This window comes from Sminthopsis crassicaudata, chromosome 4 (genome assembly GCF_048593235.1).
Source record: "Sminthopsis crassicaudata isolate SCR6 chromosome 4, ASM4859323v1, whole genome shotgun sequence".
Lineage (NCBI taxonomy): Eukaryota > Metazoa > Chordata > Mammalia > Dasyuromorphia > Dasyuridae > Sminthopsis > Sminthopsis crassicaudata.
In genome coordinates this window covers 323,498,190-323,519,222 of record NC_133620.1, presented here as the reverse complement: position 1 = coordinate 323,519,222, position 21,033 = coordinate 323,498,190, and the positions used below count along the sequence as shown (strand labels likewise).

The 21,033-nt window shown below is 33.2% G+C and overlaps 1 protein-coding gene across 5 annotated transcripts in view; it reads right to left on the bottom strand.

The window, feature by feature from the left end:
• HELZ (helicase with zinc finger) overlaps positions 1 to 21,033 on the bottom strand; it is a 268,358-nt gene that overhangs the window by 199,029 nt on the left and 48,296 nt on the right. For all 5 annotated transcript variants that reach the window (XM_074260562.1, XM_074260566.1, XM_074260567.1 and 2 more), the window contains one exon: positions 307 to 534. In XM_074260562.1, coding sequence (XP_074116663.1) covers positions 307 to 516 — 210 coding nt within the window. In that variant the 5' untranslated portion in view covers positions 517 to 534. The remainder of the gene's footprint in view (positions 1 to 306; positions 535 to 21,033) is intronic.

Here is a 21,033-nt window from a genome sequence, read left to right as displayed (position 1 = left end):
TTAGCATTATTTAGGCAAAGTCCCTTAAGTTCTTTGTTTCTTTCTCTGTGAAATGGGGATAATAATAACAGATATCTCCCAAGCCTACTGTAAGGATAAAGGTAGATCATATTTTGTAAGTTGTTTTGCCAATTTTGAAACATTATATAAATGCTAGCTATTATACTCTCAATAATGAATATTACAAAGTTATATCAATATTCTAAAAGATTCTATAGAGTAATAGTCAAGGTTCAAAACAGTTACTTGGGGAAAAAAAATGGCCCATAGCATAAATAACACAGCAATTATTTAACATTTACTCACAAGTTGTAAGAATGAGGCTATTCTATATAGAAGACTCTCGATTTTTATGCGTTCTATTTCTGATGGGCATGTCTCTGTGAAGTTTGCCAAGGAATACTGGCCAAGGGAAAGAAGGGCCTCTGTGCAATGTCTCACTGCCACTTCATAGTCCTGTCTTTTAAGAGATTCACATGCTTGTTCACATGACTTTTCAGGTCTTCTGTCTGCCATGACTCAGGGACAAAAATCCTAAAGATAAAGAAAGATGGAGAAAAATTAGTAAGAAGAAATAAAATATATACTATTATAACTAATTACTTATAAAATGGAATTTCATCATCACCACCAACTAAAATTTATGTAACACCTATTATGTACCAGGAACTACATTAATACTTAACAAATATTATAGGAATTCATAACTTTTTAATTATTATTATACAATTTCTGACTTCAGAAAAGCAGGAAGCCTAGCATAGGTAGCACTAAAAGAAGAGATAAGTACAGAAAAGAAGCAAAGGCAATAACAACAATAAAGAAAACATAGCAAGAAATATAATCATTTCCTGAAGAAATATAGTATACAGTTGACCAAAATTTGGTTTGATTGACTATGCTTATGCTACAAGGGTTTTGTTTTTCTTCTTTTTTTCCAATAGGGATAAGGAGAAAAAATAAATGCTTGATGACTGAGAAAAATAAAATTTAATTTAAAAAAGTAATTACCTATCTTCCATATATTTACCAACAATCACCTCCTTTTCGAGGCCACCAAGACTTGGGCATATGACCTCCAATACCAATCTCACTCCTATCCCCCACAGTCCTACAGGATAATAGCCTTATCTCCAGAAGTGCAGGGACTCATATTAGATATGTATAAGGTCTTGGGTGGTTCAAGACTATAAAATGGGGTGAGAATTTCAGAGGAGGCTTTAGGCATGAGTAGGACAAAAGTTCTTAAGCCTACACATGGATGCTTTGCCCTAACCAGATTTCTTAAGATAAAGTTACACACACCCCCCTCATAAAATGGTCATTTATCTTCTTATCAACACCATTTTTCAAGAACTACACTCACAGATTCTTATGGGGAAAAGTGTTACCACTCTCTATCATTTATCATACCATTCCCAAAATGCCCTGAGTTCCTATTTGCACTCTGATGCTACAAACTATGCCAACCTCATGCTCAAGTATCAGTAGATAGTCTGGGATGCCACTATAATTGGTCCAGGGGAAAACTTGACACCACTAGAGTAGATTCTGCAAAGTAAACCCAGATCAAATGAAATAATATAAGTAAAATGTTTTTCAAATCCTTCCCCACCCCCGCCCCGAGGCTGGGGTTAAGTGACTTGCCCAGGATCACACAGCTAGGAAGTGTTAAGTGTCTGAGACCATATTTGAACTCAGGTCCTCCTGAATTTGGGGCTGGTGCTCTATCCACTGCGCCACCTAGCTGCCCCCTGTTTTTCAAATCCTAAAAAACCATGCACAAATGCTAGTTATCATCATTGTTGTTATCATCTAATTGCTCTTCACATAATCATAGAAGGTAGGGCAACTGTGGTAGCATAGCATAGAACCAATGTATCAAAATAATCTATTTTTATTTTTAAATTTTATCTTCTTCCTTGACAACCTTGATCAACGAAACAATTGAAAACAGAATTCAATCAATAAACATTTAGTAAATAACTACTATGTGCCAGGCACTACAAGTACTGGGGATATAAATACAAATCAAAGCAAAGCTAGTTCTTATCCTCAAAGAGCTTACAATTTAAGGAAGAATACAACACACTTGCTTTTTTAAAAGCAGGTAGGAAATGGTGTAGATTCAATAGATCAGTGCAATTCCCCATCCTAGCTACATAAAAAAGATCTGGATTTCCTTCTGGGACTTTACCTTAAAATCTATCTTCTCTCTGCTGATTTTCAATGCTGTATTTCCAACTGCCTTTCAAACATTTAGAACTGAGTGTTCAGTAAACCTCTTAAATAGCCAAAACTTGAACTCAAATATCTTTCCCCAAAAACACTTCCCACCTCCTTCTCTATTACTGTAGAGAGCAAGACTACCCTCCAATCTCTCAAGTTTACAACTTACAAGTCACCAGGAATTCATTACTCTCCCACTTTCCATATCCAAGCTCTTTCCAAATCCTGTGGATTTTACCTTCACAGTATCTCTTAAATACAGCTTCTTCTCTTCTTTGATATTGCCATTACTATAACACAAGAATTTATTTATTCTTTCTTGGACTATGTCAACAGCCTACATCTAGTTTTTCCATTCCTCCAATCCTTCTTCCATTTGGTCACTAAAGTGAGTTTCTAAAGTGCAAGTCTAATCATGTCACTCGCCTACTCAGTAAACTCCAAAGGCTTTCCATTGCTTCCTGAAACAAATACAAAATGTTTGACATTCAAAGTCCTTCATAACCTACACCTTACTCTTTGACACATTCTCCTCAATCCAGTGACATTGGCCTCGTAATTGTTCCAATAGGAAAATACTACTGCTTGGCTCCAGTTATTTTCTCTGGATGTACCTCATGCCTGTAACACTCCCATTCCTCAATTCCACCTATTAACGTTTTTGACTACTAATAAGTCCCAACTAAAATTCCATCTTTTACTAGAAACTCCTTATAATTATAGTGCTTTCCCTCTGCTAATTATTTTCTATTTATGCTGTATATATTTTCTTGTATATATTTGTATATATCTCTGCCATTAAATTATCAGCTCTTTGAAGGCAGAGACTCTCTTTTGCTTCTTTTTATATCCTCAGTGTTTTAGCACAGTATCAAGCAGACTGTAGGCACTTAATAAATGTGTATTGATGGATTGTCACTGGATCCAGAGTACACTGGAAGGATAGAGGAAGAGACAGAATAAGGTATAAGAAGACTGAGGAGGGCAGGTTACAAAGGCCTTTGAATTATACAGAATATTTTATATTGGATCTTGGAGGAAATAGAAAGCTACTAGAGTTTATTGCATAGAAAAGCTTTCAGCTACTTGTCTTATTATGTCAAATGTTCCAGTCTTACTCCCATGGATCAATCTCAAGTATTAGTTCATTTCCTTTTAAAAGGAAAAAAGAATAAAACCAGAAAACATTTACAGATACATGAAAACACTGTACATGGTAAAAGCAGTATTATAAGAATGATTTATACTCAGGTATACGTATTTTGGACTGGTACTGCATATAGACAATGAGATAGATTGGTTAAATTACATTTGGGTACAAAATTACATTTTGGAGGATTTTTGAAGAAGACAAGCTGCTCCCTTGAGCAAAAGTTCATTTTTAAATATTAACATTTTCCCTGTGATTCTATATGGGTGAAAATCAAGCCACAACATGCAGAGGAATGATTAATTACATATAGCATATAGGTATGAGTAGACTACAACATATCAACAATGATGCAAGCTGAGAAGTCAGAAGAAAAGGAGGTGAAAGACTTTGCTAATGTAATAAATACAATGATCCAAGACAATTAACGAAGGTCCTATGATAAAAGATTCTATCCACCTCTAGAGAAAGAAATGATGAACTCTGGATGCAAAGTGTATCATACTTTTAAAATTTTTCATTATTTTTATTGATTTTGTGTTTTCTTCCACACATGGCTAATATAGAATGTTTCACATGACTTCACATGTATAATTAATATCAAATTGCTTGTCTTTTTAAAAAGGGGGCGGGGTTTTAGGCAAGAAGAGAATTTGAATCTCAAAAAAAATTTTTAATTTTTATTTTATTTTAATTTTATTTTATAATTATAACTTTTTTTGACAATACATATGCATGGGTAATTTTTTTGCAATATTATCCCTTGCACTCACTTCTGTTCCGATTTTTCCCTTCCCCTAGAAGGCAGGCAGTCTTATACATGTTAAATATGTCATAGTATATCCTACATACAATATATGTGTGTAGAACCGAATTTCTTATTGCACAGGAAGAATTGGATTCAGAAGGTAAAAATAACCTGGGAAGAAAAACAAAAATGCAAACAGTTTACACTCATTTCCCAGTGTTCCTTCTCTGGGAGTAGCTGATTCTGTCCATCATTGATCAATTGGAACTAAATTAGATCTTCTCTTTGTCAAAGATATCCACTTCCATCAGAATACATCCTTATACAGTATTGTTGTTGAAGTGTATAATGATCTCTTGGTTCTGCCTCATTTCATTCAGCATCAGTTCATATAAGTCTCTGCAAGCCTCTCTGTATTCACCCTGCTGGTCACTTCTTACAGAACAATAATATTCCATAACATTCATATACCACAATTTACCCAACCATTTTCCAATTGATGGGCATCCATTCATTTTCCAGTTTCTAGCCATTACAAAAAGGGCTGCCACAAACATTTGGGCACATACAGGTCCCTTTCCTTTCTTTAGTATTTCCTTGGGATATAAGCCCAGTAGTAGGACTGCTAGATCAAAGTTTGCACAGGTTGATAACTTTTTGGGCATAATTCCAGATTGCTCTCCAGAATGGTTGGATTCTTTCACAACTCCACCAACAATGCATCAGTGTCACAGTTTTCCCACAGCCCCTCCAACATACAGCGTTATTTGTTCCTGTCATCTTAGCCAATCTGACAGGTGTATAATGATATCTCAGAGTTGTCTTAATTTGCATTTCTCTGATCAATAGTGATTTTGTCAAATAATGAATTCTTATCCCAAAAGTTAGGATCTCTGGGTTTGTCAAACACTAGATTGCTATAGTTATTCACTATTTTGTCCTGTGAAACTAACCTATTCCACTGATCCACTAATCTATTTCTTTTTTCTTTTTTGGGGGGCCAACTTTTTTTTAATTTTTAATTTTTTGTTTTTGTTTTAAAATCTGTAAAAGAAATTGGGGTCTAGAAGCTGCAGTGTCCTAAGCAGCAAGTTTGTGCACCATCCTTTTGTTTTTTAAATATGTTTAAATTACCACGTCTATTTCTTAGCCAATACCAAATGGTTTTGATGACTGCTGCTTTATAATACAGTTTTAGATCAGGTACAGCTAGGCCACTTTCATTTGATTTTTTTTTTTCATTAATTCCCTTGAAATTCTCGACCTTTTGTTCTTCCATATGAATTTTGTTATTGTTTTTTCTAGGTCATTAAAATAGTATTTTGGGAGTTTGATTGGCATAGCACTAAATAAATAGATTACTTTAGGGAGAAATGTCATCTTTATTATATTCACTTGGCCTATCCAAGAGCACTTAATGTCTTTCCAATTATTTAAACCTGACTTTATTTTTGTGGAAAGTGTTTTGTAATTTTGCTCATATAATTCCTGACTTTCCTTTGGTAGATAGATTCCCAAATATTTTATACTATCAACAATTATTTTGAATGGATTTTCTCTTTGTATGTCTTGCTGTTGGATTTTGTTGGTGATGTATGAAAATACTGAGGATTTATGTGGATTTATTTTGTATCCTGCAACTTTGCTAAAGTTGTGAATTATTTCAAATAGCTTTTTAGTATAATCTCTAGTATAATTCTCTTAGTATACCATCATATCATCTACAAAGAGTGATAATTTGGTTACCTCATTACCTACTCTAATTCCTTTAATCTCTTTCTCGACTCTTATAACCAAGGCTAGCGTTTCTAATACAATGTTGAGTAGTAATGGTGATAGTGGGCAACCTTGTTTCACTCCTGATCTTAACTGTGAAAGGTTCCAGTTTATCCCCATTACATATGATGCTTACTGATAGTTTTAAATATATGCTCCTAACTATTTTAAAGAAAAGTCCATTTATTCCTATACTCTCGTATGTTTTTATTAGGAAAGGATGTTGGATTTTGTCAAATGCTATTTCTGCATCTATTGAGATGATCATATGTTTTTTGTTAATTTGGTTATTGATATAGTCAATTATGCTAATAGTTTTCCTAATATTGAACCAGCTCTATATTCCTGGTATAAATCCTACTTGGTCATATCGTATTATCCTGAAGATGATTTTCTGTAATCTTTTAGCTAATATTTTATTTAAGATTTTAGCATCAATATTCATTAGGGAGATTGGTCTACAATTTTCTTTCTCTGTTTTCAACCTACCTGGTTTAGGTATCAGTACCATGTCTGTGTGATAAAAGGAATTTGGTAAGACTCCTTCAATCCCCATTTTTTCAAATAGTTTATATAATATTGGAGTTAATTGTTCTTTAAATGTTTGGTAGAATTCACATGTATATCCATCTGGTCCTGGGGATTTTTTTTCTTAGGAAGTTGGTTAATAGCTTTTTCTATTTCTTTTTCTAAGATGGGACTGTTTAACCAATTTGCTTCTTCCTCTGTTAATCTGGGCAAACTATATTTTTGAAGGTATTCTTCCATTTCATTTAAATTATCGAATTTATTGGCATAAAGCTGGGCAAAGTAACTCCTAATTATTGCTCTTAATTTCCTCTTCATTAGTGGCGAGTTGTCCCTTTTCATTTTTAAGACTAACAATTTGATTTTCCTCTTTCCTTTTTTTAATCAGATTTACTAAGGGTTTGTCTGTTTTGATGTTTTTTTTTTTTCATAGAACCAATTCTTAGTTTTATTAATTCAATAGCTTTTTGTTTTTTTTTTTTAATTTTCAACTTTATTAATCTCTCCTTTTATTTTTACAATTTCAAGTTTAGTGTTTTTCTGGGGGGTTTTAATTTGTTCCTTTTCAAGCATTTTTAATTGCAAGCCAATTAATTGATCTTCTCTTTCTCTATTTTATGCAAGTAGGCCTCTAGAGGTATAAAATTTTCCCTTTTTACTGCTTTGGCTGTATTCCACACATTTTGGTATGACGTCTCATTATTGTCATTTTCTTGGGTGAAGTTATTATGTCCATGATTTGCTGTTTCACCGGATCATTCTTTAGTATGAGATTATTTAGTTTACAAATTTTTTTTGGTCTATTTTCCCCTGGCTTTTTATTGAATGTAATTTTCATTGCATTGTGGTCTGAAAAGGATGCATTTATTATTTCCGCCTTACTGCATTTAAGTTTGAGGTTTTTATGTCCTAATATATGATCACTTTTCCCCTCCTACTTTTCAATGAAAAGGAAGGAGTTTCAACATAAAATGAATATGTCTATATTTTTCTCTTTAAGCCAATTCTGATGAATATATGATATACTATGTTCATCCCCCTCCATTCTTTCTCACAGATATAATAGGTTACCTTTGCCTCTTTCGTGAGATGTATGTAAAGAAGTATCCCCTTCTTTACCCTTTTTCTGGTACAAATTCCTTTCCACCTATAGTTTCTAGAACAAATTATACATGTGTTCTTTATATATCTTTATAGCCAAAATATAGTTCCCAAGATTTCTTTTTACCTTTTTAGGAATCTCTGGAGTTCTATATTTGGAGATCAAACTTTTTTTGTTTAGATCCGGTTTTCTCATCAAAAACAGATGAAATTCACTTATTTCATTGAATGTCCATCTTCTTCCCTGGAAGAAAATGCTCATTTTGGCTGGGTAAGTTATTCTTGGCTGCATACCAAGTTCTTTAGCTTTTAGGAATATCAGATTCCAGGCCCTTCGATCCTTTAATGTGGACACTGCTAGATCCTGGATAATCCTTATTGTGGCTCCTCTATATTTGAATTTATTTTTTCTAGAAGCTTGTAATATTTTTTCTTTGGTTTGACAGTTCTGGAATTTGGCCACTATATTTCTTGGAGTTTTGATTTTAGGATCTTTTTCAGTAGGTGATCAATGAATTTTTCAGGGAGTCTAATAATTCTCAGATTGGCTCTCCTACATCTATTTTGCAGGTCTGTTGTTTTTTCCCAAGAAGATAGTTGACATTTTTTTGGTTTTGCTTGACTGATTCTTGGTGTCTCCTTGAGTCTTTCAATTCCATTTGTTCAATTCTGATTTTCAATGAATTATTTTCTTCACTCACTTTTTAAAATATCTTTTTCTAATTGTCCAATTGAGTTTTTAAGTGAGTTGTTTTGTTCTAGGGAATTTTTTTCCATTTCACCAATGTTATTTTTTAAAGAGCTATTATTCTTTTTCCAACTCACTAATTCTGTTTTTCAAGGATTTGATTTTTTTATCCACTCCATCTTTAAATGACTTTCTCCAGACTCTCTTGCCAAGCTTCCCTTTCCTTTTCCCATTTTCCTTCTAGCTCTTTTGTGAGAGCCTTTTTAAATTTCTTCTATGAGAGTTTTGTGTGTTTAGAACCAGATCATATCTCCCTTTGGGATTCATCTGGAGATAGTCTGTTTTTAGTCTCCTCAGGGTTTAAAGTCTGCTCTTTGTCCATATAGAAGCTATCAATGGTTAGAGTCCTTTTTAATTTTTTGCTCATTTTATCAGAGAAGAATCACAGAAAACAAACTAACAAGAAAAACAAATGTAGTCTGCTTCTTTTTTTTTTTCTTTTGGAAGGGTGGGGGAGCTGGATGGTGTTAACAGGCTTCCTCTACAGACTGCAGGGGATAGCAGCAAGACACTAAGCAGGACAACAATGGCTGCGTTGCCTCTGTGCTCTGAGACTCTAAAGCTCTAAGAGCATGCTGAGACACTCCAGATGGGGATGGCCAGGTCCTAAGAGACCCTAGGTTTTCCAGGTTATGGTCTTTACCTCCTGTATTTACAGCTTCTCTGCTGATCCTGGCTTGCTGCCAAGACAAAATATCCACACTGTAGTAAAGTTCTTTAGAAACGACAGAGATCACACCCCTCCCCACTCCAGTCTGCTCAGTGTGAGTTGCCAGTACTCAGTCTGCACTGTATCTGGCTGTCTCTGCCCCCAAGCAAAAACAGACCCTTTTTTGGTGAATTTCAAGGATGTCTTCTGTTGGTAATTATTTGTGGGTTTTTTTCCAATCAAGCACTAATTCCAAGGCTTGTCATGAAATAAATTCTGAGAGCAAAGACAGAGATTAAGTAGGTGTGTGTGTCTTCTCCACCATCTTGGCCGGAAGTCCCAAGTTACCACTTTCTTGAGAAGAGCCTCAAATTTTTTTTTTAATTTTAAAGATTAAAGATTTTTAAAATTGTATATGTAATTGGACAATATTTTTTTTGAAATGAAGAAAAATGTGCAAGCTTTTAAAAGGATAATTCTAGTATGTGATGAATTTAAAGCTGTACAACAGATCCTGTCAGAGTTTCTAACCAGATTAATGTTACTGACCAGATGTTACTCCTACCATAATTTTCTTCCAAGTTCTCCCACACATATCCTATCATACAGAATTCCTTTATATACATAACCACAAAAATAACTCTCTTCTGCAGATTAACAAAATCAAGCAAGGCATAAAACAATGAAACACTTTACTAAATGTTTGTCAATGTCATGACATGCCACATAAGTTCAAAGAGAAAAGAAATTCCCTATACTAAAGTTTTCTAGAGCCTTGCAGATGACATGGTACTGAATCAATCAAGACTCAAAAAAGATTTTTCCAATAAGATATCCAAAAGGTCTAAGAATTCAAAAAGGAAAAAAAAAAATCAAGTGAATAAAAAATGCACAATCACCAAATTATACTGTGTAACTGGATAGACAATGTAATCTTATCAAAATACAGAGATACAAAATTACATATACTCATACATATTTTGGACTGCTAATATAGATGGGCAATGAGATAGATTGGTTAAATTACATTTGGGAAACTGTGGGGAACTTTTGAAGTCCCCAAGCTACAGCCTTGAGCAAAAGCTCGTTTTTGTGGGTTGGGTTTTTTTTTTGTTATTTTGGGGTTTATTTTTGGTTTTGATTTTTATTGAAGCTTTTTATTTTCAAAACATATGCAAGGATAATTTTTCAACACTGATCTTTGCAAAAACTTGTGTTCCAATTTTCTTTTCTTTCTCCCACTCGCTCCCCAAGATTAATCCAATATTTGTTAAACATGGTAAAAAAAAATGTTAAATCCAATATATGAATACATATATATAACAATTATCTTGCTGCAGAAGAAAAATCAGATGAAAAGGGGAAAAATGAGAAAAAAATAAAATGCAAGCCTATAACAAAGAATGAATATGCTATGTTGTGAACCACACTCAGTTCCCATGGTCCTCTCTCTGGATGTAGATGGCTGTCTTCATCACAAGATCATTGCAACTGGTCTGAATCATCTCATTGTTGAAAAAAGCTACTTCCATCATTATTGATTATTGTATAATCTTGTTGCTGTGTACAATGATCTCTTGGTTCTGCTCATTTCACTTAGCATCAGTTCATGTAAGTCTCTGAAATCATCCTGCTAGTCATTTCTTAAAGAACAATAATATGCCATATCATTCATATACTGTAACTTATTCAGCCATTCTCCAACTGATAGGCATCCACTCAGTTTCCAGTTTCTTGCCACCACAAAAAAAGGGCTGCCACAAACATTTTTGTACATGTGGATACCTTTACCTCCTTTAAGATCTCTCTGGGATATAAGCCCAGTAGTAACACTATTGGATCAAAGGGTATGCACAATTTGATAACTTTTTGAGCATAGTTCCAAATTGCTCTCCAGAATGGCTGGTCCGTTCACAGTTCCACCAACAATGTAGTCGTGTGCTACTTTTCCCATATCTCCTCCAACATTCATCATTATCTTTCCCTGTCATCTTAGCCAATCTCAGAGGTGTGTAGTGGTACTTCAGAGTTGTCTTAATTTGCATTTCTTTGACCAATAGTGATTTAGAGCATCTTTTCATATGATTAGAAATTACTTTAAGTTCTTCATCTGAAAATTGTCTGTTCATATCCTTTGACCATTTATCAAATGGAGAATGGCTTGAATTCTTATAAATTTGAGTCAATTCTCTATATATTTTAGAAATGAAGCCTTTATCAGTACCCTTGAATGTAAAAATGTTTTCCCAGTTTATATCTTCCCTTCTAATCTTGTCTGCATTAGTTTTGTTTATATAAAAACTTTTTAACTTAATGTAACCAAATGTATCTGTTTTGTGTTCAATAATGAGTTCCAGTTCTTCTTTAGACACAAATTTCTTCCTCTTCCACAGATCTGAGAAGTAAACTATCCTATATTCTTCTAATTTCTTATAATGTCTAGATTATAAATGCATTTCGACTTTATCTTGGTATTATCTTGAAATTCTTGACTGTTTGTTCTTCCAGATGAATTTAATATTATTTTTTTCTAGATCTATAAAATAGTTTCTTGGGAAAAGCTTGTTTTTTTAATATTAAAAATCTTCCTATGATGCCATGTGGCTGAAAATCAAGTTATAATATGCAGAGAAATGATGAATTACATATAACATAGAGGTGTATGAGTAGACTACAACATTATATCAACAATGATGCAAGCTCAGAAGATAAAGTTGAAATGGATTCATGATCTAGACATATTATAAGCAGGCCTCATTTCTAAAATAGAGAATTGACTCAAATTTATATTTCTGCCATAAGTGTCCAATTTTCCCAGCAGTTTTTGTCACATAGTGAATTCTTATCCCAAAAGCTGGGGTCTTTGGGTTTGTCAAGCAGTAGATTACTATAGTCATTGACTATTTTGTCCTGTGAACCTAATCTATTCCATTGATCGACTACTCTTTTCTTAATCAATACCAAATGGTTTTATGACCGCTGCTTTATAATATAGTTTTAAGTCTGGCACAGCTAGGCCATCTTCATTGGCATTTTTTTTTCATTAATTCCCTTGAAATTCTTGACTGTTTGTTTTTCCAAATGAATTTTGTTATTATTTTTTCTAGATCTGTAAAATAATTTCTTGGGAATTTTATTGGTGTAGAATTAAATAAGTAGATTAACTTAGGTAGTATTGTCATTTTTATTATATTTGCTTGGCCTACCCAGGAGCACTTGATATTTTTCCAATTGTTTAGATCTGGCATTATTTGTGTAGAAAGTATTATGTAGTTGTTTTCGTATAGTTCCTGACTTTGCTTTGGCAGGTAGACTTCCAAATATTTTATATTATCGACAGTTATTTTAAATGGAATTCTCCTTGCATCTTTCTGCTGGACTTTTGTTGGTAATATATAAAAATGCTGTTGATTTATGTGGATTTATTTTGTATCTTATGTGAATTGTTTCTAGTAGTTTTTTAATTGATTCTCTAGGGGGACTGGAAGTTTTGAAAACAAATCTTTAAATTTGTTTTTACATGTAATTATGAAAAAATACAATACTAAATAAATTTTTAAAGGAAGAAATGCAAATTAAGGCAACTCTGAGGTACCACTACACACCTCTGAGATTGACTAAGAATGACAGGAAAAGATAATGATGAATACTGGAGGAAATATGGGAAAACTAAGACACTAATACAATGTTGGTCTGAACTGTGAACAGACCAGCCATTCAGGAGAGCAATTTGGAACTATGTTCAAAAAGTTATCAAACTGTTAAGATATATGAATGTTATGGAATATTATTGTTCTGTAAAAAACAATCAGCAGGATGATTTCAGAGAGGCTGGAAAGACTTACATGAACTGATGCTAAGTGAAATGAGCAGAACCAGGAGATCACTGTACACAGCAACAAGATTAAACAATGATCAGTTCTGATGGATGTGGCTCTCTTCAACAATGAGATGATCCAGACCAATTGCATTGAGCTTGTGATGAAGACAGCCATCTACATTCAGAGAGAGGACTATGGGAACTGAGTGTGGTTCACAACATAGCATTTTCATTCATTTTGTTATTGGCTTGCATTTTATTTTCTTTCTCACTTTTTTCCTTTTTAATCTGATTTTTCTTGTGCAGCAAGATAATTGTATAGATATGTAAGCCTATATTGAATTTAACATATTTCTACCATGTTTAGCATATATTGGACTACTTGCCATCTAGGGGAGGGGTGGAGAAAGGAGGGGTAAACTTGTAACACAAGGTTTTGCAAGAATTGATATTAAAGAATTATCCATTTATTTGAAAATGATAAGCTTTATATACCTGTCAGATTGGCTAGAATGACAGAGAAAGATAATACAGAATGTTGAAGGGGATGTGGGAAATCAGGGACACTAATACATTGTTGGTAGAATTGTGATTACATTCAGCCATTCTGGAGAGCAATTTGGAACTATGCTCAAAAAGTTATCAAACTGTGCATAACCTTTGATGTAGGAGTGTTACTACTGGGCTTATATCCCAAAGAGATTTTAAAGAAGGGACCTGTATGTGCAAAAATGTTTGTGGCAGCCCTCTTTGTAATGGCCAGAAACTGGAAACTGAATGGATGCTCATCAATTGAAGAATGGCAGAATTGTGCTATATGAATATTATGGAATATTGTAATGTTTTTCTCTAAATTATAATTGTTCTCTTGGAGCAGGTTTCTTAGGGAGCTTCTGGAGACAGCCTTAGCTTTAGTTCAGTTTCAATAATCCCAACCAACCAGGGGTTAAAGTCCAAATCCTTAATGTCTCTTTCCAAATCTTATCTCCTTCACTTGTGGCTCGGCTAGTTTTCTGTAGGCCTTCCTCTCTCCTTGGTTTCCGAGAGCTCTTGTCCTAATGTCTCCAGCCAGCATAAAGGTAGACTTTGGAAAGTGGGCTTGTGGGTTTCTGACCTCTGACTTGTGAATATCTGGAAGTCAATCTTAGGTGTGAATCTCCCAAAGTCCCTTTGGCCCTGGGAGCTTCTCCCTTATATGTTCCACACTGAGTATACACCAATCATTATATCACTAGGAAACCATTATTTGTTGTAGGATTAACTCAATGCTAAACTAAATTTAACCACTGTCTCCTCAATTCAACACAGTACCTTGTTCCAAGTTCTGGCCCATAACATCTCCTTATAGGATCAGATTAATCATACTGAATTAGATAATTATTGTCTTTATTCATTCCAATGACTTAGCACTTTGTAAGAATCCTAACAGAATATTATTGTTCTGTAAGAAATGATCAGCAGGATGATTTCAGAAAAGCCTGGAGAGACTTACGTGAACTGATGCTGAGTGAAATGAGCAGGATCAGGAGATCATTATGTACTTCAACAATAATACTATATGATGATCAATTCTGATGGACGTGGCCATCTTCAACAATGAGGTGAACCAAATCAGTTCCAATAGAGCAGTAATGAATTGAACCAACTTCACCCAGAGAAAGAACTCTGGGAGATGACTATGAACCACTACGCAGAATTCTCAATCCCTCTATTTTTGTCTACCTGCATTTTTGATTTCCTTCACAGGCTAATTGTACACTATTTCAAAGTCAGATTCTTTTTGTACAGCAAAATAACTGTTTGGACATGTATACATATATTGTATTTAATTTATACTTTAACATATTTAACATGTATTGGTCAACCTGCCATCTGGGGGAAGGGGTGGGGGGAAGGAGAGGAAAAGTTTGAACAAAAGGTTTGGCAATTTTCAATGCTGAAAAATTACCCATGCATATATTTTGTAAATAAAAAGCTATAATAAAAAAATAATAATAATCTTTAATAAAAAGAAAAGAAACTTCAAGTTCCAAACTCTCCCCTTCCTACCTCATTACAACCCCACCCATTAAGAAATCAAGCAATTCTATATGGGTTATAATTGTGTAGTAATCTAAATTCCATATTAGTCATATTGTAAAAAAAAAAAAAAAAAGACCAAAAGAGGAAAAAAAAAAAAAAAACCCATCACTCAAGAAAAATAAAAAAGTAAAAAAAAAAGTTGCTTCTATTTATATTCAGACACTATCAGTTTTTTCTCTAAGGATGGATGGCATTTTTCATCAACTTTGGAGGAGTTATCTTGGATCATTGTATTGCTAAGAATAGTTAAGTCATTCACAGTTGATCATCTTACAATATTGGTGCTATTTTGTACACAGTACATTTTGTTTTGCAACAATTCATGTAAGTCTTTCTAGGTGTTTTCTGAGAACATCTAGTTCATCATTTCTTATAATATAATAGTATTCCATCACTATTATATAGCACAATTTGTTCAGACATTTCCCAAATACTCACAATTTCCAAATGCTTGCCCTCTTGCCCTCAGAAAAGAGCTGCTATAAATATTTCTATCCATATAGGTCTCTTTCCCTGGCACTACTAGGTCAAAGGATACACATGGTTTTATAGCCCTTTGGACATACCAAATTGCTCTACTGAATCAGTTTACAAATACACCAACAGTGTGCTGATGTCTCATTTTTCCAAATCCTCTACATATATGTTATTCTTCTTTTCTGTTCTATTAGCCCATGCAATAGATATGAGGTAGTATGTCAGAAGTGTTTCAATTTGCATTTCTCCAATCTATAGTGAGTTAAAGGTTTTTGGTTTTTTTTTTCATATTGCTATAGATAGCTTTGATTATTCCTTCTGAAAATTATTTACATCTCTTGACCATTTATCAATTGAGAACAACTGCTCTATTTTTATAAATTTGACTCAGTTCTTCATATATTTGAGAAATGAAGTCTTTATCAGAAAAACTTGTTTCAAAATTTTTTTCTGTTATTGCTAAATTTATTTCCCTCCATCCTATTCCCACCATTTATTCTACTCTCTCTTTTTTTCCAATTTGTTCATCCTCAAAAATGTTTTGCTTCTGATTACCACCTCCACTAATTTGCCCTCCCTTTTATTACCCCTTCCCCTCCTACTTTATTATAGAATAAGATACATTTCTATACATTTCTATGTTATTCCCTCTTTAAGCCTATTCCGATGAGAGTAAGATTTACTTACTCCTCTCCTCCCCCATCATTCCCTTTCTTCTAATATCATCCTCTTTTCTCACTCCTTAATTTTATTTTTTTTAGATGTCATCCGTTCATATTCAACTCTCAGTTGAGCCATATATATGTTTGTGTGTGTGTATTTACGTATGTGTATATATGTATATACACAGACATACGTCCTCCTAACTCTGTGCTAAAAATGAGAAAGTTCTTGTGAATTACAAGTATCTTCCCATGTAGGAATGCACTTTAAACTTATTTAAATCCTTTATGATATCTTCCTTTCCTGTTTACCTTTTTATGCTTCTCTTGAATCTTGTATTTATTTAGCTCTTGTCCTTTCTTCAAGAGCGCTTGAAAGTCCTCTATTTCACTGAAAATCCATTTTATTCTCCTGATGACCATGTTATCAGTTTTTCTGGATGGGTGATTTGTGGTAGTAATCCTAACTTCTTTGCTCTCCAGAATACATTACAAGTCCTATGACACTTTAATGAAGAAACTGCTAAATGTTGTATTATCCAGACTGAGGCTTCAAGATACTTGAATTATTTCTTTCAGACTGCTTGCAATGTTCTCTCCTTGACCTGGGGACTCTGGAATTTTATTATTACTGGGAGTTTTCATTTGGGGATCTCTTTCAAAAGGAGATCAGTAGATTCTTTCAAGTTCTATTCTCTACTCTTCAGTTCTAGAATTATCAGAACAATTTTCCTTGATAATTTCTTGAAAGATGATGCCTAGGTTCTTTTTTTTTTTTTTTTAAATCATGGCTTATAGATAGTTCAATAATTTTTAAAATTATCTCTACTGAATCTATTTTCCAAGCCAGTTATTTTTTTAATGAGATATTTCACAGTCTACTATTTTTTCATTCTTTTAGTTTTATTTTATTGTTTCTGGATTTTTCATAAAGCCATTAGCTTCCATTTGCTCAATTCTAATTTTTAAAGAATTATTTTTGTGCTTCTTTTTTCTACTTATCCAATTCTGCTTTGCAAGGCCTTCTCCTTATTGGCTTCTTGTATCTCTTAGTATTTGACCTAGTCTGTTCATTATCTACAGTATTATTTGTTCTTCCATTACAAAGCTTTTGACTCTTTTCATACTTTTTTACATCACTCATTTCTCTTTCCAATTTTTCTTCTACATCTTACTTGATTTTCAAAATCTTTTTTTGAGCTCTTCCATAGCCTGAGACCAAGTCATATTTTTCTTAATTAGCCAATGAGGAATTCCAAAAGATGTCATCAAAGAATTGTATGACATCAAGAGGCTGGTCATATGGCAAAAACAAGGAATGGCAGTTAAATAGCTAAAAAGTTCTAAAAAGCATGCTGTTCATCTAGACCCTAAGCATGAATGAAAAGACATGAAGAGGCTATAATCTGCATCCCTGAGGTAACTCTTAATCATTGAGAACACAGATATACATACACATATTTCTCCTAAATCATATTGCTTGCTATCTTGGGGATGAGGATGGTTAAGAGAGGGAAGGGAGAAAATTTAGAATACAAATTCTTACAAAAATAAATATTGAAAATTATCTTAACTCCAAAAAAAAAAAAAAGAAAAAAAGAAGAAAAAAAAAAAAGAAAAGAAAAAGAAAAGTATATTTTTCATTGCTCCACACTGATAGTCTTTAAAGAAGAATACGGAACACTATATTCTTTTTTTTTTTTTTTTTTGATAGTCTTTATTTACCAGATATATGCATGGGTAAATTTTACAACATTGACAATTGCCAAACCTTTTATTCTAATTTTTCCCCTCTTGCCCCCCCCTCCGCCAGATGTCAGGTTGACCAATACATGTTAAATATGATAGAGCACAAATTAAATACTATATATATATATATATATATATATATATATATATATATATATATATATATATATATATATATATGTGTGTGTGTGTGTGTGTGTGTGTGTGTGTGTGTGTGTGTATATACACACACATGACCAAACAGTTGTTTTGCTGTACAAAAAGAATCAGACTTTGAAATAGTGTACAATTAACCTGTGAAGGAAATCCAAAATGCAGGCAGACAAAATTAGAGCGATTGGGAATTCTACATAGTGTAGAACACTATATTCTTAAAATATAGTGAAACTTCTCAGGAAAGCATTTTAATAAGATTACTTTGGAAATGGTACATAGAAAAGGAGGAGAGATTAGAAGTAAATTACTAAATTAAAGGTAAATTACTAAATGGTTGTCTTTCATTTTCAAAGAGGACTACAGTGACATTACTATGTTAAAATCAAGAGTCAATGCATCTAACTAGCTCACAGGACTATTAAGAGCTCAGAAGACTCTACCACAAGTCAGTCACATATAGTCCATACAAACATTTAGAGTAAAGATGTCTCTAAATGTACACATCTCACATTTCTTTCAATCTACTGAAATTCTGCTTCTCTCAGAGCACAGTACTATCTATGATGTGGATAACCATGTTGTGGGTTTCTTTAATAGCATCTCCCATCACTCAATTGATTACAAAGTTTTTCAAAGAGATCTCATGGGTATCCTTTATGACAGAAAAAGCAATTGAGGCTTTGGTCTAATGGTAAATAAGAGACAGTCACTATAGTAATTAGGATGAGGTCTCTTTTTTCTATGAGTGCAAGTTATTTTAAAGAGAGGAAACTTGACCTGTTTATCCTAATCTTTCAATTCTTTACATAAGTGACAAATGTCTCTCCAAATGTTATGAAGTATATGTAATCTAGTATCCACAATAGACAGAGTAAAATTAGAACCATGCACAAGTCTTATATAAAGCATCTCTTGGCACAAAAGAAAAAGCACTGGACCTGGAATTAGGAAGAAATGAGTTCAAATTTGGCCTCAGACATTTACTAGCTGTGCAAATGTGAGCAAGTTACACAACCTCTTCTTTACTTCAGTTTCTTCACTTGTAGGCTTTTTGAAAGTAAAGACTGTCTTTTGCCCTTCTTTTTACCACCAGAGTTTAGCAGAGTACAGGATACATAGTAACTGCTTTTAAAATGTTTGTTAACTAGGTTGTTCACTGTCTCTGGAAGAATACTGATTTTTTTTTTAATGGAACCTGTTTCATATAGACACACTTGAATTAATTTTGAAGTGGCATATTTTTCCAAAGGTGATGTAGCCCACTCAGCTCCTGAATTCTAAAATTAACTCACTAAGTCTTTGCAGTGTCTGTATGAAATATAAAAAATATAAATACAATTTATATTGTAATAATGTATGTAATATATTATATAATGTAATATATGATAATAAAATTAACCATTTATATGGCTTTATAACAAAGTCTGGACAAAAGGCATTCTTTGCTCACTGAGTTTCTTAGATGGCTATAAATCCAAACAATCAAGTAATTTTTTTTATTCCAATTCAATTCCTTCCAATATAATAAGCATTTTTAAAGCGTGTGTCATTTTTAGTGCACTAAAAAGTGAATTCCAAAAGTCTTAAAGCAATTTTAAATTATTCAAACTCTTCTTGTCCAGAACACTCATTTTGCTTCCATGTCATTATGATTGCAAAAAGTCCATCTCTATATAGGGGACTTTTCCCCAGTCTTTAAAAATGTTATTTAATCTTTAAATAACTCTTAAATTATTTCTCCAGTGATTCTTTAGTGAATATAACCTTACTGCATTGTGATCTGGAAAATATATTACAAAATTAATTTTTGTTCATTTGTAGTTGACCTGATATGTGGTCAATTGTTGTAAAGGTGCCACTGGAAAAAGCAATGAAGCTATTGGAACAGGCAATTTTTTAAAGAAGAAATTCAAGTTATCAATAGCCACATGATGTGCAAGAATGTTTGTGGCAGCCAGAATCTTTGAAGAATCTTTGTGGTGGCCAGAAACTGGAAACTACGTGGATGCCCATCAATTGGAGATTGGCTGAATAAATTGTGATATATGAATAGTATGGAATATTATTGTTCTGTAAGAAATGACCAACAGGATGATTTCAGAAAGGCCTGGAGAGACTTACGTGAACTGATTCTGAGTGAAATGAGCAGGACTAGGAGATCATTATATACTTTAACAAAAATACTGTATGATGATCAATTCTGATGGACGTGGCCCTCTCCAACAATGAGATGAACCAAATCAGTTCCAATAGAGCAGTAATGAACTGAACCAGCTACACCCAGCGAAAGAACTCTGGGAGATGACTATAAACCACTACACAGAATTTCCAATCTCTCTAATTTTGTCCGCATGCATTTTGGATTTCCTTCACAGGTCACTATTTCAAAGTCCAATTCTTTTTGTTCAGCAAAACAACTGTTTGGACATGTAAACATATATTGTATTTAATTTATACTCTAACATATTTAACATGTATTGGTAGACCTCCCATCTGGGGAGAGGGGGGAAGGAGGGGAAAAATTGGAAAAAAAGTTTTGGCAATTGTCAACGTTGTAAAATTACCCATGCAAATATCTAGTAAATAAAAATTATTTTTTTTTTTTAAAAAAAATCAATAGCCACATGCAAAAATCTTTCAAAAACTACTGGATCAATAGGGCATTAATGACTGACTGGATGCCCATCAACTGGAGAATGGCTGAATAAGTTATGGTACATGAATGTTATGGAATATTATTGTTCTATCACAAACGATCAGAAGGATGATTTCAGAGATGCATGGAGAGACTTGCATGAACTGATGCTGAGTGAAATGAGCAAAAAAGGAGATCATTGTACATGGTAACAAAATTATAAAAAGATAAATTCTGATGGACATGGCTCTTTTCAACAATGGGATGAATGAGGTCAGTTCCAATGATCTTGGGTTGAAGAAAGCCATCTATACCCAAAGAGAAGGCTGTGAGGATCACAACATAGCATTTTTACTCTTTTTGTTGTTGTTTGCTTGAATTTTTTCTTTCTCATTTTTTTTCCTTTTTGATCTTATTTTTCTTGTGCAGCATGATAACTGTATAAAGATGTATACATATATTGGATTTTAACATTTCTTAAACGTTTAACATATATATATATATATATATATATATATATATA